This window comes from Cataglyphis hispanica, chromosome 13 (genome assembly GCF_021464435.1).
Source record: "Cataglyphis hispanica isolate Lineage 1 chromosome 13, ULB_Chis1_1.0, whole genome shotgun sequence".
NCBI classification, from domain to species: Eukaryota; Metazoa; Arthropoda; class Insecta; order Hymenoptera; family Formicidae; genus Cataglyphis; species Cataglyphis hispanica.
The window spans coordinates 6,093,544-6,121,179 of record NC_065966.1 but is presented as its reverse complement, the minus strand read 5'-3'; the positions used below and the strand labels follow the sequence as shown (position 1 = coordinate 6,121,179).

General features: G+C 33.1%; 2 protein-coding genes across 5 annotated transcripts; both read left to right on the top strand.

The window, feature by feature from the left end:
• Positions 1-1,104: 1,104 nt before the first annotated feature.
• On the top strand, positions 1,105-20,275 carry LOC126854199 (proteoglycan 4). 3 transcript variants are annotated; one of them, XR_007688074.1, is made up of 10 exons: positions 1,105-1,290; positions 9,915-10,050; positions 10,625-10,799; positions 11,071-11,360; positions 11,448-11,628; positions 13,065-14,096; positions 14,783-14,989; positions 15,153-15,285; positions 15,792-15,867; positions 16,847-16,993. XR_007688074.1 is itself a non-coding variant. In XM_050600659.1 (9 exons), exons 1-9 carry the CDS (start codon positions 1,284-1,286, stop codon positions 18,628-18,630), a joined length of 3,945 nt encoding a protein of 1,314 aa, XP_050456616.1. In that variant the 5' UTR covers positions 1,105-1,283; the 3' UTR covers positions 18,631-20,275. The 3 variants fall into 3 exon arrangements, 2 of the variants coding, with proteins under 2 accessions (XP_050456616.1, XP_050456617.1); XM_050600659.1 differs by lacking the exon at positions 15,792-15,867 and having other exon boundaries at positions 16,847-20,275; XM_050600660.1 differs by lacking the exons at positions 13,065-14,096; positions 15,792-15,867 and having other exon boundaries at positions 1,107-1,290; positions 16,847-20,275.
• Positions 20,276-21,292: 1,017 nt separating this feature from the next.
• Positions 21,293-25,590, top strand: LOC126854255 (leucine carboxyl methyltransferase 1). 2 transcript variants are annotated; one of them, XM_050600813.1, is made up of 5 exons: positions 21,293-21,808; positions 23,808-23,991; positions 24,079-24,430; positions 24,498-24,751; positions 25,208-25,590. In XM_050600813.1, exons 1-4 carry the CDS (start codon positions 21,599-21,601, stop codon positions 24,700-24,702), a joined length of 951 nt encoding a protein of 316 aa, XP_050456770.1. In that variant the 5' UTR covers positions 21,293-21,598; the 3' UTR covers positions 24,703-24,751; positions 25,208-25,590. The 2 variants fall into 2 exon arrangements, with proteins under 2 accessions (XP_050456770.1, XP_050456769.1); XM_050600812.1 differs by having other exon boundaries at positions 24,498-25,590.
• The last annotated feature ends 2,046 nt before the right edge of the window (positions 25,591-27,636 follow it).

Sequence of the window (27,636 nt, the reverse complement as noted above, 5' to 3'; positions counted from 1 at the left end):
TATGAGTTGAGATTCCAATTGAATTCCATTTGATTCCATATGATTCCATTTGATTCCATTTTGAATTTATATTTTGTATTAGTGCTGCTATCTTTTGGTATTCAACAGTATTTCGCATTATACTCTTTTGATAATAAAATATTTTTTTTTACAAATATTTAGGTAGTAGTTAAAAAGTTAAGTTAGAAAATTAAAAAGTTAATAATTTGTAACTTAGTTAATTTTAAACGCGTTAACTTTTAACTTAAACTAGTTAATTTTAAATGTATTAATGTTTAACTTATTAACTTTATTATACAAGTTTTAATTTTATAGTTTGATAGTTGAAAATTATCTGTTTATTAATAATTATGATACAGTGCGTTCATAAAATATAACACAATGGTACATCCTCGGCACACATAGAGCGTATCTTTAATGCAGAGGGTAGTATTTGTAGGACATCCAGAGGATGTTAAACATCTTATGGATGACCTCTGGATGTCCTCTGGACTTATGTGTTGTTAGGATATTAAAGACTGTCAGCCCTAAAATTTTGTGATTATATATCAAGTAGGCTCGGCGGGTCCGGAGATAATTGCGAAGGATATTGCATCACCGCTTTTGATTGCATCGAAGATTTATTTATAATCTTATTTTAATTCATTCAGTTATTGTTCATTTATTATCGAAAACACCAACGAGATATCGTTAAATATGTACATGGTCTTATGGGATTTAGTATGACTGGAAAAAAAACTCACTGTGCGCTACTATAAGTAAGTAAATATTTACATTGTCGAGAGATAAGAAAACAGTAATTTGATTTGAAGAAAACAATAAAATAATTTTATTGTTCTTGATGCAGTTACATAAAAGATTTTACATTTTCGATAATAAAACAATAACTGGACGAACTAAAATAACGCGCAACAAGTTTTTTTTCCAGTCGCGCTAAATCCCATGACATCTTTAATGATATCTCATCGGTGACGTAAAAGACAGATGGCCGGCATTTAAATTTGCCGCCGGAGATAAAGAGACGAGTGGAGGGGAGCCAATAGAAAGGGTCTATCTCGCGCAGGAGCAGTGTCCAGTGTCGCATCGCGGTTAGATTCGTCAGATCGTCAGATCGTCACATCGTCACTCGTGTTGTGGCGCTGACAGAGTGCAGACGATCGTTCCTGTTTCACCAGTCAGTGCCGGCAAGTGGTGGGTGTGTACGGATCCTTCAATTCCCCCCGATTTCGATCCAAATAGACGTGAAGCGGACATTCGAACTCTCTCACTAGTAAACATCAGTCATGGGAGGTAAGTCTCATTTATTGTTAAGAACAACCTATCGCGTGATCGCGTTCAGTTAACTCCGGCGCAGAGTTAGCCGGCCGATAACGTTGCTCGCCGGTCTTGACCCAATGACCTTCGTGTCGTTCGGATTTTCATCGTGTCGATGTTCGTGTCGATGTTCGTACCTCTTCTTCTCGCGCCACCGGTTCGATGTACCGTGCGCGATCGATTTTTCGAAAAACGAAGTTTCGTTCGCAAGAACTTTTATTCATTTGCGGAGTATTGCGCTTTTTTTATATGACTGTTTTCATTTTTTTCATTTACGGGATTCGCGCCCGGTTTCAGGAGTCGGCACGCCTGCGTCAAAGATGGCGGCAATTTAAAAATTCATCTTTTCGAACAAAAGAGACGAGATATTTAATAACATTAAATACATTTGAAAAAAAATTAATATATTGAATGAAAAAGAGAGGGAAGTTACTGCCGCTCAACTATTGCAGGATTGTTTATTGAATATACAAGGTGTTCCAGGTCAGACCATGAAACTTCAAGGTTTTATAGGAAATTAAATTTGAAACAAAAAAGTTCTAATAAACATAGGTCCGGAAATGCTTCGTTAAAAAGTTATATATTAATAAACTTTGAAAAATTACGTTTTTTGATAATTTTTTAAAATAATTTCAAAATTTTTTATTTGTTTGAAAAAAGTAACAAAATAAATCTAATGGGTAGTTAAATAACAAACTATTGTAAATTACACCAATTGTAATTTAATTCTAATAAGGCATTCAAAAAATAAATAAATAAATAACTAAATAAAAATATATAAAAATAAATAAATAAATAAATAAGTTCAAAATAATGAAAAAAGCAGAAATTTGAAAAAATCAGTTTTCGCCGGTCTATATTATTATATATGTATATAAACCTGTTTTTATATACATATAGACCGTCGAAAAGTGATTTTTTCAAATTTCTGCTTTTTTATTGTTTTGAACTTATTATTTATTTATTTATTTTAGTATAAATTTTGTAAATATATATATATATATATATATATATATATATATATATATATACATATATGTATAACATATATGTCTATAAAAAATGTCATGCTTATCTTAAAAAATAATGTCTCTAGATGAATAATATTTTAAGATGAGTTTCGATTTAGAGAGAAATCGTACACTCAATCCTTGTATAATTATCACTTTCTCGTAAGTCATCATGTTAATTGATCGTATAATTGACAACGAAAAGAGAGAGATCTCTCGAGTCGTAAAAGTTGGTCGAAAATGGCAGCGAGGAAAATTTAACTGCGCTCCGCGTCCTTTTCTTTTTACTGAGAGACGTTGAATTCCTTACGCACAAAATAAGATAAGTCACCGTCGTCGGCGGTAACTCTTAAAGTTTATTCCTGGCTGTTGCTGAGAGGGAGAGAAATTCGGCGGCTCCTTGCCAAACGTTCGGAGAGAGCGCGCTTATTTTTATTTATTTTTTTTTTTTGACAGCAATTCGTCTCGATGTATTCTAGACGAGACGGGAAAAAATTTTGTTGCTGCTGTACGCAGCAATGTCTCTCGTCGCTATCCGATTGTTCGCGCAGGTGGCGATTAGTTTGAATATCTGCCAGAAAGAATTCATCAGAGCGACATATGTAGGTATATTTAGGATGTCGCTCAAATTATACACGCACACACGAGTATGGGCTTTTCTCGTATCATGACAGCTTTGTTTAGAATACAGATCCATTAATATATTCAGTGGAAAGAAAATAAGCTATTGATATCATAAAAAATAAATTTCTGGCTTAAATATAATTGTTTACAAATATTATTATATTAATTGAATTACGAGCAATTGAGGATTAGAATTTTAATTTTTGTCACGTAAAATATATATAAAATATTCGATTAATTTTTTATTTTGCTGTTGCTGTTTATTATTGTATTTGTCATGAAATATTTGGATGCATCGAAAATTAAATAATTTTTCTGAAATAACTGATCTGGAATATATTTTATCAGGTATAAGAGAGAAAGAGAGAGGGCAATATAAGTCTTGATTGTTCTCGTTACAATTGTTAGCACATTACTAGTCTCGAGTGTCTCGAGATGGCATATCGATCATAACATACATAATTGAGGACTTGCGATAAGGGCATTATGTTTATCGATCGCCGCAAACTACCTTAATGATAACAGAAATATTTATTTTTTGCGTGAAATTAAAAATAAGAATTTATTAATATCAAGAAAAACGTGATTTATAATTTTTTTGCTTTGAAAAAAATGTTTGTTAAATGTTGGATGATTAGAACATTTTTATAGAAATATATCTAATATAAATAATATTTCCTGCTTTTGAAATAAAAGATTTCAATATTTTTCTATTATAGCATATATTACAATATTTGCACAATTAATATTACTCAAAATATACATGAATAGATTTCAATTAAATGAATTTTGTCAAAGAAATTCTATATTTATTAATCTATTTATTTATTAAAAAATTTTCTTCAATAAATTAAATTTATTTTTTTAGTGAATATTCTTTTCTGAAAATTGTTGCGTATAATCATCTTTAAATAAACGAAAAGAATCGTACTATAAATGAAGTGCTCAACAATCATATATTTAAAAAAATCAATGTTTATAAAATATTTGGCGCCAGTAACCTAGTCAAGTTCATTGAACTTTTATCGACAGCAAGCTATATTATTTTTATACCATCTCAATCTTGACCTCGTCTACATTGGATCAGGAATTTGGGCTTCGGCATTAGAAGTCTGGCGCGAATGCTGTCATATTCTTGTTGTCAGAACAATCATTGTGCGCCAAGAGAATAGCAGTAAGAATTTAAAAAAGAAAGGAAATATGAAATCAGCACCTAAATAAAAAAAAACTGCGATGCAATTATATTATGAATTTTATTTTTGCTAATATTTTTTGCAACTGATAATTGCATTACTTATCTTTTTTTTTTACTTCTAGAATGTGAAGATTTTAATTTATAAATAATAATAATAAAAGTAAAATAAAAATATATCAGTAATAATTTAATTAATTTGCAGAATTTTCGAATATTGAATGTTTAATTTTCAGAATGTCTACTCCCTAGAAAAACCCTAGAAAATCTGGAATTCGCAGGGATTTTATTTTTACTTTGAAAAATCAGAGAATTCTCATGAAATTTTATTTCAACTTGGAGAATATTTTCAAAAATTCTCTGATCATTTTGTTCTTATATTGCAAGCCACAATTTGCACAAGATTGCATCGACAATCTGATTGGCCAATGATTATGAATTATATGTTTCAAATATATTATAAATATATATATTTTTCTTTGGTTATCTGTTCATTGTCATAGCGAAAAATATTGAATATATAATATTAAAATTTTTACAATTAATGATAGAAAATAAAAATATTATGCAAATGAAAAAAAAATAAAACTTACCTTACAAAAATCATTCAGTTCTTTTAATATTAAAAATTTGAGTGATTTATATTTTTGCTTTAAACGAGTGAAAAGCATTAAAAAACGTACGCAAAAAAAAAAAAATTTATTTTAAAAAGTTCTAAATAAAAAAATATATATATATATAAAAATTCTTTAATTTTACCTGAAATTTTGAATAAATTGTCTGAAAAAGTAGGGAATTTTTTTACAAGCTTTGAATAGACACCCTGATTTTGCTCGCAATCAATATTAAATGTTTTTGCATTGAGAAAACCGGATATCTGCATCGCTATTCTTGACGATTTCTGTACGCGCAGAAATTTTATAAGGAAGTAGCCGGTTTAGTTCCCCGAGACATAAGCGCTTGACCTAAGACAAGATATATGAATGCATTTCGCCGCGAATGCGAGGACGGCTCGCTATTATAAGAGCTGGAGAGCGGTTTGTATAAATATAAACCTATGCCAGCATTCTGCCTCCTCGGGTTTCGGACTACTCTCGCACCATAATGTTATACGTAGAAAACCTTACCTCTACCGTCTCTCAAAGAGAAGATTAACCCTCGCCAGAGACGAGGCGACATTAAATATAGCGGGGGTCCTAAAACGTCTCGCATCTCTCGTCGTAACTTATACACGAAAAATATCTCCCACACACACACACACACACACACACACTTTCGAGTAAAAGATTAACTATTTCTCTTCAAAATTAGATAGAAGAATTCTAACATAAAATTTCTATTTTGCCACACGATCTTTTTACAATCGATTGCGAAAAAATACCACATTTATTTTTTATTTTCAATATATTTTATTAATAATTTTATCTTATAATTTTTAATTCTAAATATTTGTTAGCTAATATATTCTTTAATTAAAAATTTCTCTCTCTCTCTCTCTCTCTCTCTCTCTCTGTCTGTCTCTCTCTCTCTCTCTCTCTCTCTCTCTTTCTTTCTCTCTCTCTCTCTTTAAATAAATAAATAAATAAATCAAGTTACAAAAATTAATTTTTATATTCCACATTATGTGCTCTTTTACGTTTCACATTATTTTGATTCATAGAATATTTAATTTTTGACAAATGGAAGTGATAGGTGGACAAACAAAGTATATTTCGTGTGATAAATCTAATTACACATGACACATATTTCTCAGAAATATATGAAATCAAATACAAACACAGTAGGAAGAGCGACAGCTTTAAATGTTATCGAGAACACAGACAGCCAGAAATCCGATCCTCCTCATTCCCGAGTCTTGTATTTGGTCCTCTTTCTCTTTCCGCTCTTTCTCTCTCGTGACTCATTATTATTCATCTACGACGTTTATCCGCTCTAGATTCTAACATACATGCTCGACCGCGCATACTTTGTGCAGGCATAACGACAATGACAACTTTTGGAGAATTAAAGAATCATGTAGTTTATCATGTATAAATGTATGGTGCGATCGATCTCTTTTACATCACGTGTACACATGATGACATTCTTCCTCATCCGCAAGGTTATCTTGGGTTTGACGTTATTTGGCAAATCTCTAATTTGCATCATACATAACAGTTACGAGCATAAGTAGATCTTGATGCAAAAAATTATTTTGAACAAAACGCGGTTCAATATCGCAACAATATTTTTATATAAAGAAAAAAAATAATCGATCGATAAATTTTCTTTTTCATATTTGTCAAATATCTCTGTCCAGAATATCGTCAAAGTTGATTTGAAACACCCTGTATGCCACTACCTCTCTGTATATTTCATATTTTATATAACCATCTCATATTTTATATAACCATCGTCATCAGTCTCCTGATATTTTATTAGTAAATATTATTTACATTTACTAGTAAATATTGTCCAGTGAGTCTCTCTGATAAATGAACTTTGTACCGATAACATACTTGAATTTACTCAAACATTATTTGCCCAACTTATACTATTTTGTCATTTTGTTATTATCTTTATCGAATCATAACAGAGAGAGAATCGATACAAATACGTTAAATTTAGCATGCTTGAAGAGCATAATTATGTATATAATTATCATGTATAATTATAATAAAATATTTCATCTTTTTACAATCGTGCAAACGCGATAAGCGAGTTTAAGAATGTGCTGGCTGTACAATAGTAGCGAAAAGCTGTTAAAATTAAAAATAAAAAAATAAAAAATTTACATTTATACTTTTTTTTGAAAAATTAAATAAATAAAAAGAATTAAAGTATCACTAAATAATATGCTTTTTATATCTTCGTGAAAAAAAATAGTTGGAATTGATATTTTTTTTAATTTATGACAAAAACTTTTGATCGTGAATATCCCCTGAAATTAACTGCAAGAAACAAAAAAAAGGAACAAATAATTTACAGAAAGATTTTATAACAAATATTTTTTACTTTTAGTATATTTTTATTTTTAGTTTTTTTAATAAATGAGTAAGCAAACTTTTAAATGAGTAAGTGAATTTAAATCAAGTTTTGCAGAAATATTTATTAGAATTTTGTTAATATACATGAAAATTTTTATTTCGCTGACAATGTTTTTTTCTTGTCAAATTTGTCAATAAGTGCTACAAAATACGCGATTTTTTGTAAGAATCATACAAACTCATCAGTACAAACTTTAATTTAAATAATTTTCAAAACGTTAATAGAATTGTGCTTAGCTTTTATACAGACACTTAGAAGAAGTAGAACAGTTTGCGAAATTTTCATACTTTTATCAATGTTTTGACATATGACACATATATTCTTAAGGATTACGCGGCAAAATTCTAAAAGCGTCGACACATCCCGTGATTTTGAAAACGCTTCTTTCCACGTCTCTATAAGAAAATGATTGTGCAGCGTGCGTACGAGTCGTAGATAGTCTGCCTAAGAATAGATGACGTGTTTTATCCAGGGAGAAAAATAGAGCGCAGCCAAAATTCGATACCTACGCGCGGAGCGATATCAGGCGAAATAGAAATAGTATGCGTTATAAATAAATATGCGATGAATTTTGCGCTTGCAAGAAAGTAACGCGCAATAATCGCGATTTACATCTTTCTAATGCCAAGTTTCTGTTGCGTGGGTATTAAAAATTTTTGCACGTGCTAGATTTTGCGCGCCTTAACATCAGCTGGTTACACGTCAAACGAGGATTCGCATAATGTATCGTGTATGAAAATAATAATAAGTATTCGCATTTATTTGAATCAGCATCATTTGCAGATCTATATCAAAGAAAAATTTAAAAAATTTAAGATTTATTTTAAAACGCCTCTCTATAGAAATCTATTATTTTATTTTTTTTATTACTTATTTTATTTTATACAATTTTGATTATTTTATTTTATTACAATTTCTTTACCAATGATATATACTCTGCTGGCAAAATCAATGAAGATTTTCTTTTTTTAAAGACATGATATGATCAGTCAATCCATGATGTCTTGTATAACGCAATAGTGAACATATAAACGCATCGCAGGAGATAATTACATATAATTGGAGCCTTCTATTGAGCCGAGAGGAAGTGTGATCAATATAGAGAGAGATCTAAATATACATCCGTAGAATTGGAAGGCTGCCAACGTCCCTTTCGTTTTGTAATTTTTCTTTTTGTTTAGCATCTCTTTGTTTGCATTGATTTGCATTTTTGCGAAAAAAATCGGTAGATCGAACGCATTTTTTGATTTTTACAAAAAGTATCCGGTCAATAATTTTAATTTACAAATCTATATTCTTTGTGCAAGACAAGAAATATTTTTATTTATTATTATTTGTAAAAATCATAGATGTTTCTCAACCGAATATTTATGAGGATGTCTACTTCCTGGAAAAAACATGGACAATCTGGAATTTTTTTATACTTGGAGAAATCAAGGAATTCTCATAAAATTCTCATTTTATTAGAATTTAGGGGATTTAAAAAAAAATTTTCTCTTTCTAATAATCTTGCTTTTATATTGTAAGCAATCTGCAATCCGCTGAAAGCCAAGTTGTGAACTACGTGCGTTTAAAGTATATTATATAATAAATATGTATCTATTTCTGTTTATATATTTAAATATCTTAATGAAATATTGACTATGCAATATATTTTCTTTGTTTTAATTTTTTTTATAAAAAGTGAAAATGTTATGTAAGTTAAAAATTTTTCTCTTAACAAAATCTTCAGTTTTTTAATACATTTAAATGTAGCAGTTAAAATTTAAATTAATTTTGTGTTTTTCCTTTATATGAGTAAAAAACGCGTACAATAAAAAGACTTGTTTTTGAAAATTGCAACAAAAAATTTTTAAAATATTCTCTTTACCTAAAATTTTGAACAAAAATACCTGGAAGATGAGGGAATTTTCAAGGGATCTCTTTACAATATTTGAGTAGATGTCCTACTTGTACAGCAAATTTTTGCACAGCGATGTATGAATTTTTTTTTTTTGACAAATTTAAGATAACGATACTTGAAGAAGTGCACGTCTTCGTTCAAAGCACTCGATAACATTTGAACTTCATGGAGTTCGTTGGCATAATTCAATTCGCCTATCTTTATTACGCTTACGTAAGATCACGGTTAATTCAAGAATCGGCCAAATCAGCTTAACATTCCGCGAACCGCTCTTATCAGCGCGCGGATTCACAATTGTCTTCATGCATAGTCTTCCTTATATGTTATTGCGAAATTGAGCTGTGACGGACCGTCCGTAAAAACAAAGTATTTACATATCTATTATGTCATTTATGTATTTTGAAAACATTTTAAACCTATTTTTGTGAAATTTACGAAAATAAATATTAGCATCTTTGCATTTCATTAAAATCCAGTTACTTAATTTTGTTTTAATACTATTTTCAAAATAAATATTTTACATAAATATTTTTTTCTAGAATATGAATAAAATTTTAAATCACTCTAAAATTTTTTTTTTATATTTGATGTGCACTAAAGGGAAAACCATTTTCCGTTTATCAAATAAATGTCTATATGAACTTTCGGATGTAGAAATTGAAATGATCTTGGACGAAAATGACACTGCTATCAATTTTAACGCATGCATGCGTTCTGGACATATTCACTGGACGCAATAATATGCGTGGATTTTGCCAAGAGTCGAAAATAGACTCGACTTAGGTGTCGTCTATCTAATAGAATGCGCCAAGCGTTCCATTGTACGTCTTCCTTCGTCTTTTAGGATATGCATGGGTTACACTGGCTACGAACGATGCCTATTCTTTGGGAGCATTGGTCTTGGCGCACTCCCTACGTCGGGTCGGCACCAAGTACGAGCTAGCTTGTCTGGTCACTCCCGGAGTTACGGCAACGATGAGGTATCGTTCTTGTCCGAGTTCAATATTGTATTTGATTTTTGAAAAAGTTGTACATTCTTTTCTTATCAGAATTAATTAAGTTTATTAAAAATTTCTGTCATTTTTGTAGACGATATATTATCATCATGAGTCATACATAGAATACTAAATCTATTAATATATACCATATCATGTCTGTGGTTTGGATACATAAATCATTTTGTCTATACAGGGTGTTTCAGACCATCTATCCCTTTTATTTTGAAAAAACAATGTTGTTTTTATTTTTGGGAAATCCCCGGAACTCGGAGGCAAATAAAAAATTTTAAATGACAACATGGGACATAAATTGCCCTGGGTTTCCAGTATTTCCGGGGATTTGAAAATAAGTACCATCATCAGAAACTTCAGATGGGCTTTTATGGTAAACATGTTTGTCTCAATTTCCTAGCAACATTTTTTTTCAAAATAAAAGGGAAGGTCTGAAGAACGGTCTGAAGAACGGTTTGAAGAATCCTATATAATGACATTGGTCAGATTCTAGTTGTAAAATGCAGTGACATAACTCTAATAACCAGCATGCTTCTTGTCTTAGAGAAAAATTGGCGGCAGTATTCTCCTTGGTGCAGGAAGTTAATGTTCTCGACTCGAAAGACGAGGCAAACTTGGCCTTATTGGCTAGACCAGAGTTAGGCATCACTTTTACCAAATTACATTGCTGGAGGCTAACTCAATACGAGAAGTGTGTATTCATCGATGCAGATGCGCTTGTGAGTAACGCGAAATTTTTTTTTAATATATTATATATTTTATATTATTCTCATATCTCTCTACAATAAAAAAAATTGAAGCTATAATTAGAGCTGGAGAATCAATATTAAAATGATTTTATACTATTCTGTTATTTAATTAGTGTGAAAAGCAAATTATATATAAGTATATTAATTTATAAAAATTAGTCTTACAATAAAATATAAATTAGAATTAGAGCTTTGATATTTATAATAAGTTGATAAAACTATTAAATATATTTATTTCCAGGTGGTGCGAAATTGCGATGAACTATTTGAGCGCGAGGAATTATCGGCCGCGCCTGATGTCGGTTGGCCCGATTGCTTCAATTCCGGAGTATTTGTATTCAGACCATCTCAACAAACGTTCGCGTCAATCACTGCATTTGCCGCGGCCAAGGGCTCATTCGACGGCGGCGATCAAGGCTTATTAAACATGTACTTTAGTGATTGGGCCTCTAAGGACATCTCCAAACATTTACCATTTATTTACAACATGTGTTCCACCGCGACGTATTCGTATCTGCCCGCATTTAAGCAGTAAGCTTGCACTTTTTTCTCGTCATAATAATTTTTTTTTTTATTTGACAATTTATTTGTTTATATGTATATATATATTTTTTTTAGATTTGGCGAGGATGTGAGAATAATACACTTTATTGGCATAACGAAACCCTGGTTACAGTATTTCGATACTCTAACTGGTGTCGTTCAACCACCGTCAGGATCTACGCATTTGCAACCGCTGTTACAATTGTGGTGGAATATATTCTGCGAGCAAGTGCATCCGCAGCTGTCGCCTTCCATGGTAAGCTTTATTAATCCATTTGAGAATAGTGTGCGTTTAATATGCTAAAATGACGAATGATATTTCTAAGTGGCGCTGCAAACGCACAACTATTTTTATTTTTTATATTTTCAATAAAAAGATTTCTCTTGCACATGTAAATGATATGAATATTTTAATAATTATATATAATTTTTAATAATTATATATAATTATTTTTATTATATTTGTGCGCATTCTTTTCGCCGTAAGAGATAAAAAATATCTCAACTTTTTTCCTACACTTATGCATTTATTTCACTTACAAGCAAAACAATGAGCAATTATGTTCAATTATAAATATGAAAAGGGTAAGACTCTCTACTATATGCACCTCTAATACTACTTGTAGTTGTTTTGTAATTATTTTCTATGTGCGAATTTCATTCACACAAAATTTTACTTTAGCATTTTAAAAAATGATTTATTTTAATGTGCCGCATATTTTATATAAAGTGTAGCCTCACAATGTAATACTAAAACTGTTTTTATCGATTGATTAATTTCATTATTATGAGCTTTCCAAAATTTTTGCTCGCGAATATCAGAGTTATTCACGTTTTCTTTTTTTTTTTTTTTTAATATAGCTAGACAAATTTGAAATTTTTCTTGCTTGCATATTTCTAAATGATTTTTTGTATGCTGTATGAAAGCTTGCATAATAAATGGTAACATTTAAGAATACATATCTAGATTTTGTTTGCTGCATTTTTATATAATGAAAAAATGCATACATTTTTTTCTATATTTTTGATATATTTTGAATCTTATATTTCTTAGAAAGAAAAAATTATTTAATTATTGTATTTTAAGTTGTGGGATGCAAGGTATATTTTTGATTTATCTTTTTTTGTAAATATTGTACATAGTCTATATTAATAGCTACATTATTTTCAATATAATTTTAAATCAAAAACATATTTGTGTATTTAAAAAATATAATTTGAAAAGTTAATGTTTATATATTATTTTATCTAATAGAAATCTTTCAAATGATTAATGCAGCTATTAATTAATATAATAGATTTTTCTATGATTCTATTACAGTGTCTATTTTTTATTTGATTTTTTTTTGTTTTTTCTGCTTATTTTATTTACTTACTAATTTCGGTAAAGATTTAAATCAATCATCACATATATTAATGCCTAATTGCATTATTTGTAATTGTAGCATTGTTTTTAATAAATGAATCGAACATGAATGTTATACATATGGCACTCTAAGAAGCTATTGATACCAACACATATTTATCGTAAAATAAAATTTTACATAATCAAGAACTGTGTAATATCAAATATGTATATATGAAAAACATGACACTGTATATAAGAAAAATGGACACTGCCAATACCTATCATTAGTTCACTACTAACCCATTGAGTGTGCATTTTTCTGTTTTGGCATGATGCTTGCATAGGCCACCAGCACATTGGCTCCAATTTGGCACGCATTTGCTTCCTCGTCCTATCTACCTCCCGTTTCTAATATTTCCGTTTACTCTGATGCAATAAACCGTGACGACGTTTATTCTCGAACGCCGGATTTCTCGGAATTTAAAGATCCTTGGGAAGAGTACTCTCCACAGAACGATTTGTTCGCAACCGATGATGCATTGAGTGCATTGAGTGATAAGAATGATAATTATTATTGTGGAGCAGGATACGAGAAAAAGGCTGCGGATATTGATCATCAAAATGATCACAATACATCTAAATTTGAACACAATCAACAATTCCACTACGAACAACGTTTTTCTTATGCGCCTAAACAAACACAACATAGTTCGCATCCTACAAATAATGAACATAATCAGTATCAAGAACATGCAACTTTTTATTCTGAAGAGAGCCATAGTCAAAGACAAGTCGTACAACACACCGAAGATTATTGGCAACAATATCAGCCGACTGAACAGAGATACCATCCCGAGCAGCATGGACACAAAGAGCAAAAACAGCATAATGAACAATATCAACAACATCATCATGAGCAAAGACATCATAATGAGCCACATCATTATAATGAACAGAGACAACATAGCGAGCATCATCAGCATTCTAGACAATCTCATCAACATGATTATTGTAAAATGGATGATCATTATATCCAGCATCAATCGGTTCACGAACAACCGCATTCTACCGAAACGTGGCGCGAAAATCACGCGCAACACGCTAGTGACCAAACTGCTCACTATCAAAGACATACTGTTTCTCATAACGATTCCCACTCGCAACATCATATCCAAAATAGCGCTCAAGATAATTTTACATCTCACTATCGTCAAAGTAATGAGAAAAATAGCGAGCAATCATCGGGAACTGCGAATAAGCAGACAGACACGCAGAGAATAAATTTCCACCCTTCCCCTCCTGCACCTTGTACAGATCTCCACAATGTAGCCATGCGATCTGACTCGAATATAACGGAACATCTAGACAATGCAAATGTAAGTAATTGTTCCCGCATCTCTTTTTTTTTAAATTCGCGATAAATATATTTTTGTTATTGTACGCTTATGTACATACGTTTTTGGAAATATATTCGCTTTACTAAAAACGAAAGTTTACAATTATTAATTAATAATGCAATTGTAATTTCACTATTGTAAAAAGAATTTTTTGCAATTACATGGTATATTGTTATATTCATATATATTCATCATTTGTTTTAATAATGCTTGGGACATTACTTGCACTTTTATTGGGTATATTCATTTAATGTATAGAGTATGTATAGAGTAATAGTATAGAGATTTATATCATATGCCTGAAATCATTTTGTTTGTCACTTATTTATTACTGTTATTACATTTTCATCCGAGATGAGATAGATAATTACGTTTATTTTCTAAAAAAAATTATTTTTAGTCTTCAATTTGTCTTTATGTGCACTAACCCATATTACTTCCACATTGTATACTCGTGATACTCTCGTGCATCGTGCTTTAAAGTGTAAGTAGCATTAGTTTTGTATTAACATAAACGTGATTTGTCCTGAGGAATACTGAAGAGAGAAAACATGTTGTAATATGTTCGTATGTTTATCGTAGTATTCACGTCATTTTTTCATTAGCTAACTCTCCTCGATATCACGACTAGTTTAAGAAGAAAGATATTTGTTTTAATTGCACAGATGGGTATCGCCGGTGCCTTGGCTCAGATGACGTTGGGCGAAGCGAGGAGCGCGGAGCAAGTAGCCTTGGAGGAGCACATGAGGAAGCAGAGCTGGGAGCAGGGACAGATCGACTACATGGGTCGCGACAGCTTCGACAATATATGGAAGAAGATCTGCGAGACACTTTCTCTTTCGCCGCAGCGTCAACCATCTCCACCTAAAGAGGTAGCTTTATATTAAATGTCATATTGCAATTAGCAAAGTCTGGAAGTTATCTGAGTCGTAATTATTAAAATCAATAAGTAAGTAGTTAGATTCCGCAAAAGTTGCGTAAGCTAAGATCGAGATCTGATGATGAATAATTCATATTACGTGACAAAACTTGTAGGATATTGCTGAACCAAAGGAAAGCGCCATTACTGTTGACGCTACTGATGAACCTGCTGAGCCTGCTGAGCCTGCTGAGCCTGCTGAGCTAAAGACTGTTGAACCTATAGATGTCGAAGTGACTAAACCAGTTGGTACGTCTCTCTCTCTCTCTTGTATACGTAATTGAGAAAATATGTATTTTAAATAAGATCGTAACAAATATTTCAAGCGCATTTATGAATCCGAATTACACAGGTAATCTCATGTATTTTAAATTAAAAAATATTTTGTTCACACACCAGAAACTGAGATAACGACACTTGGCTCGACGAGCACTTTTCATGAATTGTTAAAATAATAAGAGATTTGCGAGATATTTAAAATAATTCAATGTGCTCTCACAATGCAAAAAGCCATTAACTGTTTCCTCGAGATGCTTTGCGTTTTTGTTTGTTTTTTTCGTTTCACTTAATACAGCATGCGGTATTCACTTTCATAGTTTCGAATTGAAGACATTGTATCAAGCGAGGAAACGATTGTAAAATCGAGATGCTTATATTGGGACGCGATATTTATTTTTTTGCGATATTCCGAAGATACAAAAAAAAACCGATATCTCTTGTTAATACAATTGATCCAGTTTGAGTGTTTGAAACAGGAACAGAGGACAGCAACTAACAGATCCTGGCGCCATAGCATTGCTGCGTCTTGTATTGTCGTTTTGCTTTAATGGGGTAAATATTTTATGCGCTCACACAAAACATTGTCTTATCACTACTTTTTTTTTTTTTCTTTATCCTTCAAATGACAAAATTATATAAGATTATGACATCTTCCAAAATTATATATCATACTAAATCTCATAAAATGTATAAACGCAATTATTTCCTTATATATATATATTTCTATATATTGAATTTTATCTCATTTTTATATAATATGAAAAACTTTATAAATATCATATTTTTAAATTAGCATTAATTGTTTGCATTTGCAACACAATTTTAAATTTTGTTATAGATTATAAAATTAAATGTATATATGAATAAAATGTGTGAGATATAATTTAATACGAATACTTGGAAAATATTTAACGCTTTTGTATATGAACACAATTGAAAAACATAATAGCATGCATATTTTATAAATTATCTATTTCAGTTGTTTACTAATTAAACATTTTTTGGAACATTGCTTTTTTAACTTGCTGTAAAATAATTTTCATTTATATGCTTGCCATGCATTACATATGCAAGATATTAAGCTACATCGATTACGCTTTATACGCTTTACATTAATAACGAGCACATGAGCATTATTTATATGTTTCACATGTATGTTAAAAATCACACATATTGTCAAATATGTATTATTATTAATGCATTCATTTCTTCATAGTTCATATTCTCACTTGAGCACATTGCACTGTTCAAATTCGTGGCGCACTTTAATACATGAGAATAGAATCATGATCGTCACTGTCTATCTTGCCTAAAGTTACAAAATGTAACTATCTATAAATACGAGAATATCGTTGTTTCTCGCATTAATCGATATTTTTATTCTTATTCGAATGAATAAGAAATAGTATTTATCGTATAGAATTTTTGCACGATTTCTTTGCAATTTTTTATTAGAATAGTTTTCAGTGTATACTTTTATAAATATTTGTCTATTTATATATCTGTCATGTTTTCTTCTCCCTTCATCCAGTTGAGGCAGACAAGGATCCAACGCAATCTCTAGTATGCGAAGCTTCTGAGGAGAAGCTTTCGGCGGCGCAAACTACGTGTGAGATCAGCGACGAAAGCGTCACCATCGCGCAATCCTCTGAGCAGAAAACATCCGCATTACCTTCCGAAAAAAGTGTCATGGTACAAGTTGCTGCAATAAAAGAGTCAAGCGAGCTGATGCAACCGGCTGCGATAGAAAGCGCAAAAGCAACGGACAAAAAATTAAGCGAAACAAGTACTGAATTGTCTTCTACCCAAGAATCGGCGTCTGAAGACAAAAGCGAAAGTCTTCCTATCGAAACGCAGCAAGTTGATTCACAAACATCAACGTGTCTCTTGGTAGATGCCTCTTGCAAGAAAGATGTAACTACGCCTGTTACGCAAATTGAGAGCGCAACAACGCCTACTGAGACAAAACTAGAAACTCCAGTTTCCGCTCAAGATGCAACGGAGCTTAAAACTACTGCAATTAGCGTAGATAGTCCACAGAACATCATTGCTTCTTCTATAACGAGCGAAGCGTCGCTGCAAGAAACCACGAAATCTGTTATCGAACCCGATCTAACGCAACCTCTCACGATAGATCCGGGTGAGCAGCACGCAGAGGTATTACTGGCGGCTTCTGAGATTTCCACCGTCAGCCCCGTGCCTATCCAGGTAGCGGAATCGGTTCTTCAGACGAAACCCAAAGAGTCCGTATCAGACGCGGCTGTAGCCATGCGGGATCAAGCAATCGCTACTACGGTCACGGCTGTGCACGAGTCCACGGATATCGCTCCCGCATCGATCACAGTGGAACCAGTTCAATTGAACGGATCGGTTTGTGAGAAATGCGACGATATCCCATCTGTAGTTGCCAATTTATCAGAAAGTGCTGACACTTCTGCTCGGACGGCAAAAGAATCCGCGAATGATTTACTTATCACAAAAGACGTACCATCAGAAGCATCGGTAGAGAAGGTAGAGACCGTCAGCAGCGTGATGTCTCCATCAGAAATATCATCTGCAAAAGTGGAAAAATTAGCGGAATCCACGGAGATTGAGAGAACAACAGAAGCACCGGAAGCAAAGTCTCTAACGCAAACTACAAAGATGGAAACGACAGAAGCAACATCTGCAGAGCAGATTGTAAAAGCAGAAACGGCAGAACCTGCCGAACAAGTTAAGCAAACCGAGATAACAGAAGCAGCAGTAATAACGAAGTCGTCTAGCGAAATTCCAGAGACATCAGAAATTGCTGAGTCAAGTTCAACGGAAGAACCTACTGAAGCGGGAGTGTTCAATATCCCGTCGACGCCGACGGTGATCGAGGCTACACCGCCGACCAGTCCGTCAGTAGAAAGTACGCAGGAGGCGGAGGAAAAGCAAGCCGAGAAGAAGAGCCTGAAGAAGTCCGATTCGCTGGACGCTGCGAATGGAGAAGGTGTGGACAAAAAGGCGGCGAAGAAGACGGTGAAGAAGGTAGTGAAGAAACCGAAGACGAAACCCGAGGAGGCGACTCCATCGACTACGGCGGAGGGCGCAACCGCGGACGGTTCCCAGAGCAAGCCGAAGAAGACCGTGAAAGTTACGAAGAAGATCGGCGCGAAGACCGGACAGACTCTAGAAACCGACACGAGTGTACCGGAGACACCGCCGCCGCCGTCGTCGCCAGCTAGCGCCGGTGTCTCTGCCGCCTCCGACGTGCCTGTTCCGCCCAAGCGAAAGACGAAGAGTACCAACGCGAAAGGAACGACCGACAAGAAGCCCGAAACGGAAGAGTGATCCGAATCGACAATGACGATACCTAATAACGCGAAAGTCCGAGAGACCGGGAAGAGATTCTTTGATCGTTCCTGATGGGGATACATCGAGATTCAGAGCTTTAATCCTTTCGAGATTCCACGTTGCTGAGAGACTAAATATTTTCGCGCTCAAATTTTTTTTATAGTTGTCTTAAGATTTTAAATTTCGTTGAGGAACAGCTTGATTAGCTATTGAGATTCAATAGCTTGCTAAAAAAAAACAATAATAAAAATTGTCAACTATATAATACAGCCGAACGCCGTCTCGAAAGGATTAAGGAACACTTGGCAATAAAAGATTATACTTGCTAGTCTGTTAAACAGTTTTTTGATACTTTTAATATATCTCGCAAGAGAAGAGTTTCTATATCGCCATTGAGCTTGATACCGCCGAGATATTCGCCGGAAGTATTGAGCAATACGGAGAGTTTAATCACCGCAATAAAAAATTTTTATTTATATCACGCGTTACTCCACTTGTCTTATATCTCTCTTTTTCTTTTTTTATTGATGATATATACTCTACTCATTTTTACATATCGTATTTGTGTAATTATCGATGTCTGACGACCCTCAAGCGGGCTCTTGCATATTTCGAATATCATATATATAGTGATATTCGGTATATACGATGCAACCTGTTGTGCCTTGCGAGCTTGAATGTCCTATCATGAGCAAGAATTTTGTCTATTTACTTCAGTACGTCTGATATAAATTGCAAGAAAAAGAGAAAACCAATTGTGATTGATCAGTTCTGTTGAATTATGTTTAAAATTTATCGCGAATCGAACGATGCCAGTCATCATTTGTGAAATTACCGCGAATTACAGCTTATGTTTTATATATTATACAATGTATATAGGGTGTCCGGAGCGAAAGCAATAAGCAACCTTGTCAACGCGGTGCTTGGAAGTACGCTAGTAAAGTGTCTCAATTTCGTTCCGGAACACTAATTTCTGTATATACATTGTAATAACACGAGTTTTATTATCGCTTATTCATCGATCGAACGAAATGGAAAATTAAAAAAGAAGACTTCAATTATAAATTATAGTTTCATTAAGAAACGAGAAAAGGGAGAGAAAGTATGCTAATTTATATTACATATACAAGAATAATGCAACGTGTTGTGAAAACGGCAACTGAGATATTACGCGAGGAATCTTAACCGTTCATTTTTTTTTCTTTATACATATACATATATATTTACATATATTAAATTATACTTTTCAGTGTGTATTTTTACTCTATTTTGTTGATATTTTCAGAAAATCTCCACTTTTTCTTATGATATATATGTACACACACACACATACACATATAGATATATGTATGTACAAATTTCTTATTCTAATTTAGATTTAAGCAAGCAAATAATTTTTTAAAATGCGTACAGCTCTACTCTTTCAAGAGAATTTATTGCAATATAGTATGTAATACAACTGAAAGCTTTTTAATGGTAATTTAAAAAAGAGAAGACTTCTATATATATATATATATTAATGTAATTTTGTTATCGATCTAAATGTTTGAAAGAAGAAAGTGATAGGAAATACTCCAAAGATGCATCTATATAGTGCAAGATTTGTAACAAGACTTATCATTAATAAAATGTGTATCGTCAATGAGAAATTTATTATTGTTCCAGACAGTCGAATTTGTGCGCAAGAGCAGATTCTGCATATTCTGACTGCAGAAATTGCCAACAACAGAAATTTATCAGTATATGTTAGTAAAGATATGATGAGCTTAGATTAGTAACAGAACAATTTCTGGTAGATTATTACTAGCATTTTGCCGACAAAATTTGTAGCAGATATTTTAACAAGATCTGCTCTCGACAGACTTGATTATCTAGATATTTCGCTTTATTGAATATGTATTTATACAGGGTGTCCCAGAATTAAACCGACAAACTTGTGATTATACAGGACATTAGATCGAGTCAATTTTGTTAATAAAATCGCATCTACAAATGAGTTATTTTGGCATTAGAAAATCAAAGATTAACAAGGGCAATAAAATTTTATTTTAATGAATAATTTATGATATAATATTTTAAATAAATATTATTTTTTCAAAATTTTATTGATGTGATTAAATAAAGATGTTTTTACCATGAATTTTGTATACATTTTTTTTGATATTTTGAATAATTTTCGAGATATATCGAGAAAAGGAAAAAGCTGTTTTACATTATATAATGGGTGAGTAGATTCCTTAGAATCGTATTTGGCCGCAACTGGAATTTTCTAAATTCATTTATTCTCTCTGCATGTGTGTAAAATTTCATCAAAATTAGACTTTTCAAATTCGCAAGATTTCCTTGTTAATCTTCGATTCTCTAGTGCCAGTGAACAGTTTATTGGCAAAATTGGCTTATTTCTGTATAACCACTTCTTTATAACCACTTTATAACCAATGTTTGTCGATGTAATTCTGGAACACCCTATATATTTCTATTAAAACTAAAATTGTTTAATAAATAGAATTCAGTTTTTCAAACAAAAATTCAAGAGTTTCACTCTACATACATTGCGTGAGCAAACGCAAGTGCGCCCGGTCTCGTGGCGCCGCTTTTGTACGGCGGAGAAGCGCGCATGCGCATTGTTCCGCCGCGCATGCGCGTAAGTGTAGACTCGCGGTGCAGCACTGCGGGGGCAAGCAAGGCAAGTATGGCCGGTAGTGGCGTAGTAGTGCGCCGCGAGTGACAGATACACGATTGTCCGCTCCTCCATCGCTGTATCCACCATCTCCGGGGTGTCCGCGCGCGCCGCGCGAAACTCCGAGTGCTAGTATGATCGTTTCGGTCTGAGTGAAAGAAAGAGAGGGAGAGAAGAAAATTTAAGAGAGTGCGTGAAAGAAAGTGAACGAACGAAAGAGAGAGAGAGGGAGATAAAGATAGGGAGTCTGTGCGACAAACCGCCACTATCCCCGGCGCCGGTGTGATGATCAAGGATATGGCGGACGATGAGGCCATACAGGCCACCAACGACGACGCCAGCGAGTGCAAGCGTTACGCGGTGCAGCTCGGCTATTGGTGCGACCCATTCATCAGCCTGTTCGTCAAGCAGACCGCTCGGAAGGCGCCTGAGATCAATCGCGGCTATTATGCCAGAGTCAAGGGCATCGAGCTCTTCGTTGACAAGTTCCTCAAGGTGAGCGTCGACGCGTTTCGATACACATTGCGTCCCTTCTTTTTGTTTGCACTTTCTCTCTCTCTCTCTCTCTCTCTCTCTCTCTCTCTCTCGCTCATCCATTTAGATTTATTTATTTATCACATTTCGAGCACGCAACGAAAGGCGTAGGTGATATACATTTGAAAGGAACGGTTCCTCGAACGCGACACGGGATAACGTTTCGTTTCCTGCGATTGCACCTTCTGCACTTTCTGCACCGTACATCTTCGATAAACATCCATTTAGCTTTCGAAAAGTTTACGCTAAAATGTATGAGCGGGATTTCTTATCCCGAACGCGCAGATGGGACGAGTGCAAAGTCTCGGCGAGTATAACCTATAAGAGCGAACAGGAGGAAACAATCGGAGATGATGCAGAGATGGCGGGATGAGAAGATGATGAAGAGCGGAGGGGAGGGAGATACAGCTGATCCGGATGACAGGGACGTGCGGCGGCGGAAACCTTGACCCATCGGTGGCCGAGGCCCTGTCCCAATTCCCGTGAGCTTCCCCGCTTTTATCGTGACCGTCAGCCGATATATAGGTCAATGAAAAAAAACGCGCTGCGGCGCCTGCAGCAACTCCCTCGTCTCCGAATTTAATGGCACCGGCGAGCCGGCGATGTATGAACGCGAATGCATGAGCAAAAAAATGTAGCGAGACAAAAATATTCCACGATATGTACGTCCAAGGGGGAATGTCCAAGGATTAGATCGACAAACTTCAGGTGATTAAAGGATATCAAAACGAGACAATTTTGCCAATAAAGCCGCGTCCGCAAATGAGCTCTTTTGGCGTTAAAGAATTAAAAACTAATAAGGTAATCTCGCGAATCCGAAAATTCTGTTTTTGATGAAACTTTATATACATTTGGAGGGGAGGGGGAGAGGTAAATAGATGAATTTAGAAATTTTCAATTGCGGCTTAAAAAAGATTCTAAGGGGTGAAGTCAACCCTCATATATAGAGTGTCTTTGCTTTTCTCGATATATCTCGAAAATTATTCGAGATATCAAAAAATATTTTATATAAAAGTTTTTTGGTAAAAATATCTCTATTTAACCACATTAATAAAATTTTGAACAAATATATATATATATATATTTTTTTTAATTTTTGCTTTTGTTAATCTTTGATTCTCTAATTCCAAAATGATTCACTTGCAAACACAGATTTATTGACAAAATTGGTTTGGTTTTGTGTCCTTCGTAAATGAAGTTTGTCGGTTTAATTCTTGGACACCCTGTATACAAATATTTATTTCTGGCTTTGAAGTTATTTTACTCGAATACGCCTTATAATTCGAAATTCAAATAGAAGGGAGTATCGGAAAAATACATGAGCATGTATACACACTCTTACGCACACATTTATTTATATAGAGAATCCTGAGCATAAAAACGAAAAATCAATTATTTTTTCATAAAGCAAGTAAAATATGTTTTTAATCTGCTCTAAGACAGTATGACGGCAATTTAGTATCGAATAAAATTAATTTTTATATTAATTTATATTGATTTATATTATATTTTAAATAATTATATTAATTTATATTAATTTATATTAATTTTTTTTAATGAAAATATTGTCATAAATTAGAAATTCTGTTTTTAAGTTTATTTTCTCGTTCCATAAATGCCTAAGAAAAACAAAGAATTTCAATATATTGATTAATCAATAAAATAATTAAAAAACAATAATAATTTTATAATTTCAGAAAATATATCGTACGATTATAATTTACACAACAAAGTTTATAAGTATTACTGATTAAATAATATTATTAAAAATATAGATATCTTATGTACACAATTATAAAACATAAGAAATTAAAGAATTTAAAGAGAGAGAAATTATATATTTATGATGTATATTAAAAAATTAGGGAAATATGTTAATAACACCATATTTCTCTATTTTTTTAAAACCATAAAGTTTTATAAGTCTTAACGAAATATGATTTTCTTTACATCTGTACAGATATCTGGCGGTAAGGGGCAGATTATAAACTTGGGTTGTGGTTTCGACACACTCTACTGGAGGCTCAGAGAGGCGGGAAATAGTCCCGTGAACTTCGTAGAACTCGACTTTCCGAGTATAACTGCGAAGAAATGTTATCACATAAAGAAGCACAAGCAATTAATCGATAAGCTAAACACCGAAGGTATCTCGGAACGCACGATATTACTATCTCGTTATCTAAATGTTATGTACGCTCTCTATACACGTTCCACGTAATAATTGTTTTCAGATGGAGAAATCCGATTTTCGACCACAGAGCTGCACGCCGCGAATTATCATCTAGTCGGTACAGATCTGCGACACATAGCGGAGTTGAATAACAAGTTGACTCAAGCCGAAGTCAATTTCAATCTACCCACCATGTTCCTCGCAGAATGTGTTCTAGTATATGTTGATGCTAGCGCGACCTCGTCGTTGTTGAAATGGTTAGCAGGCAAATTTTCAAACAGCCTCTTCGTCAGCTACGAGCAAGTGAACATGAAGGACAAATTCGGTCAGGTCATGTTGTCGAATCTCCGTAGCCGCGGATGCTTATTGGCGGGCGTGGAAGACTGTGAGTCGTTGGAGGCTCAAGAAAGGCGGTAAATATATTCTTTACACTTTATCTCTGTTCAATGAGACGATAATTTGTTTCTCACTTTGTTGCAGATTTACCATGAACAATTGGGAGGGCACGAATTCATGGACGATGGTGGAAGTTTATGATTCACTGCCTGTAATGGATCGTAGTCGAATCGAGCACATAGAGATGCTGGACGAACGAGAACTCCTTACACAGCTACTTCAGCATTATTGTATCGCCATCGCTTGGAACGGACAAACATTCAAAAATCTATCTATAGCACAGGGTTAGATCACCACCTAACTCTCTCTCTCTGTGTCTATCTTGCGAGTTACTCCAGGTAATGACGTCATATAATTCTTAAATCGGCGAATTCTTGTGAATTACTTGTAATATCCCAACCGATAGCAGAAGATTAACGATTTTTAAATTGCGCTTAAGTATATCCCGATTAATCGATAGGATTCGAATTAAACTTCTACTTTTCCATCTTTCAAACAGTTTGCCGTAATAATTTTTGTATATGCTTCTTTGTCCTCTACTAAGCGCGTCATGAATATACTTTTTGAATATACATGAATATATTTTTTAATAACTATTATAAAACGAGACGTCATAAAATGATTCTCGATGTTCGTGATGTGGTTAGCTAATATGATAACAATGATAAAGCCGTCTTGATGTCCTTTCGCAGATTTCAGTCACCTTAATTTAGACTTAATCTTTGAATTTTGTGTATAATGTATAATGACTCTATCTCTGCAAAAGATCGATTACGTCTCGCTTCTTATTGCAGATTTTTCTGATGTATAAAAGTATGATCGATATTATAAATCGCTATTGTTATGTAATTGTGTATGTGCGGCCAAATAGCGCGATAGTAATGCGCAGAGTAATTTATTATATTACGAGATATACCATCGAAGATCAACCATCCAATGCTCATTATTTTTTTTTTTCATCATTTATTATCCGATTATAGTTTCATTTTAATATGAAAGTTTTAGATTTTGTATTAGGTTGCAAAGAAGATAATTTCATATTTTTTTATAGACTAAGCTAAATCTGTTCCTTTTATCTGCACAGTTTTACATATTCCATGTATAAAGAGTAAATGTTCTTGTTATGCAAGAAAAAAATGTAAAGAAAAAAGAAAAATATATCTAGAAAGTACATCGATTCTATATTTTTTATCTAGATTCTATATTTTGAATCTCTTTCATTGTATGAATATGAAACTGCATTTTTCTAAGACCTTCATATATAAAACTCCAATTCTTTGAAGGGTCTTAATACACGTAAAAAATGGTGTAAAATTATCCGTATACGCGATGCGATCTTTGAATGTATATTAAGTATTAAAGATTATGAATTACATTGAGTCATCGAAGAGATAATTAAAATATTACGATATATAAACGCGTTATAAGCGATCAGTTTCGCATAGATATGTGGCCTGCGAGCGTGCGATGTGATTGATTATTTAAGATAATAAACGCAAAAATGTGCACAACGAAAGTAAAATTTTAAGCAATAGAGCAAGTACTTAAGTACTTTTGCGAGTGGATTGACGCGCATCGCGAACATCAGCCTTAAAAAATCGGCGATGTATCTTTTAATTAATTTCATTTATTCGCTCGTAGATGTGTCGAACTTATTATCCTCGCTTGCATTAACTGCGAATATAAAAATTGCGTGCCGATGTTCTTCGATAAAAATCTGATCAGTTGATTTCATGACATGGGAAACGCATATGCTGGCATGATATAGTTGCTCCGTTTCTTTTCATAACACCAATACCAAGTGTATGTTACATTTAAGCAAATCATAGAACGATAGTGGATAAAGGATCGGAAGTCACAAAGATTTATTTTCATATTGGAGGAATATCAGGGTTACGCATGTATATTCAATTAAGGATAATATGAAGAGATATAAGCTCTTACGAGACATTTAAATCATCTTTTTATATAGATACGAAGTGCTTCAACAAGCAGAACTTGGACTTTATCATCGTTTGCACGGTAAAGTGAAGTGTGATTGCCGAGATCATCTGTCGAGCATTAAAAAAAAGGAATATTGATTGTTTTTCTGGAGTTTGGACGGCCTACCGGATTGGAATAATTGCATTGATGATGATAATGATATTGTACAGTGTGTTATACATGTGATTTTAGCGATCACGCCTCAGACAAACGTCGGTGACTTCTCAGTCCTGTTCAAGGATTATAGGAATCTAACAAATCGAAAAATAAGATATTTTTTAACATCTAAATATTTATTTAAACAAATAGACAAAGGTTTTTTGTTTAAAAAAATATATATTTTAATAATAAAATCAAGATAAAAAATCGCAAAAAAATATTGAAACAGAAAAACACTTCAAATTTCTATTTTTTTCTCGAAGTATAAAAAGAAATTTTTTTGTAAATTTAATTCCTTCGGATATATTTAGTCTTGCGAAAAATTTCACATAAATTAAAAAAAAATTCTTTGATGAACTAAAAATAACAAGTGTGAAGATAAGAAATATTTTTTATTTCAGATAATTTATCAAAATTTAATCTTGGTCAGGCACATGATATCATTTCAAATATTATTATTATTTTGTTTAAATATTTTTTGCGTTAATTTTTACGTTAATTTTATTGTTGAACAATATATTTTTTAATATAAAAATTATTTCTTTAAATAAAAATTTGATGTTAAAAATTATCCTGTATTTCAATTCGCTAGATTGCTATAACGAACATATTTCTATATCATCTTTTATCCCGTTTCGAATATTTCTTTCTCGTACTTTTAGCGAACAACGGTAATTTATTAGATTTAAGATGTGAACGAAAACGCGCATTTTGCCGAATAACTATGTAGACTCATAGAGACTGTATGGGTGATTTCTCATCCCTTCAACGAGTAAAGCAACATACCTGGAGTAACGAACATACATACATACATATATAAAGAGAATAATTTCTCAGATGTTCTATTTTTCTCAGAAGTTACAAAAATTGCAGTCATTGTTACGATGTCTATCAACGTTCGTAGGTAAATCCCCGCGTCCCCGACATGTTGCCTTCTTTGCATGTAGAAAAATAATCCCCACCTTTTGCATTAGTTTCGTGTCATGTATAAGTCAGGTTGAGGTAAAATCGACTAATTTATTCGAACGCTCGTCATGTGTTCAAGTCGACTTCAAGTTTGAGAATCGAAACTCTTCGAATC

Coding starts and splice junctions, on each gene's coding strand:
- LOC126854255 (XM_050600813.1), top strand. CDS start 21,599: ATGATCAAGGATATGGCGGACGATGAGGCCATACAGGCCACCAACGAC. Junction 21,809..23,807: donor TCGTTGACAAGTTCCTCAAG/GTGAGCGTCGAC, acceptor ACATCTGTACAG/ATATCTGGCGGTAAGGGGCA. Junction 23,992..24,078: donor CGATAAGCTAAACACCGAAG/GTATCTCGGAAC, acceptor AATTGTTTTCAG/ATGGAGAAATCCGATTTTCG.
- LOC126854199 (XM_050600659.1), top strand. Junction 10,800..11,070: donor TCATCGATGCAGATGCGCTT/GTGAGTAACGCG, acceptor ATTTATTTCCAG/GTGGTGCGAAATTGCGATGA. Junction 14,097..14,782: donor AACATCTAGACAATGCAAAT/GTAAGTAATTGT, acceptor TTAATTGCACAG/ATGGGTATCGCCGGTGCCTT.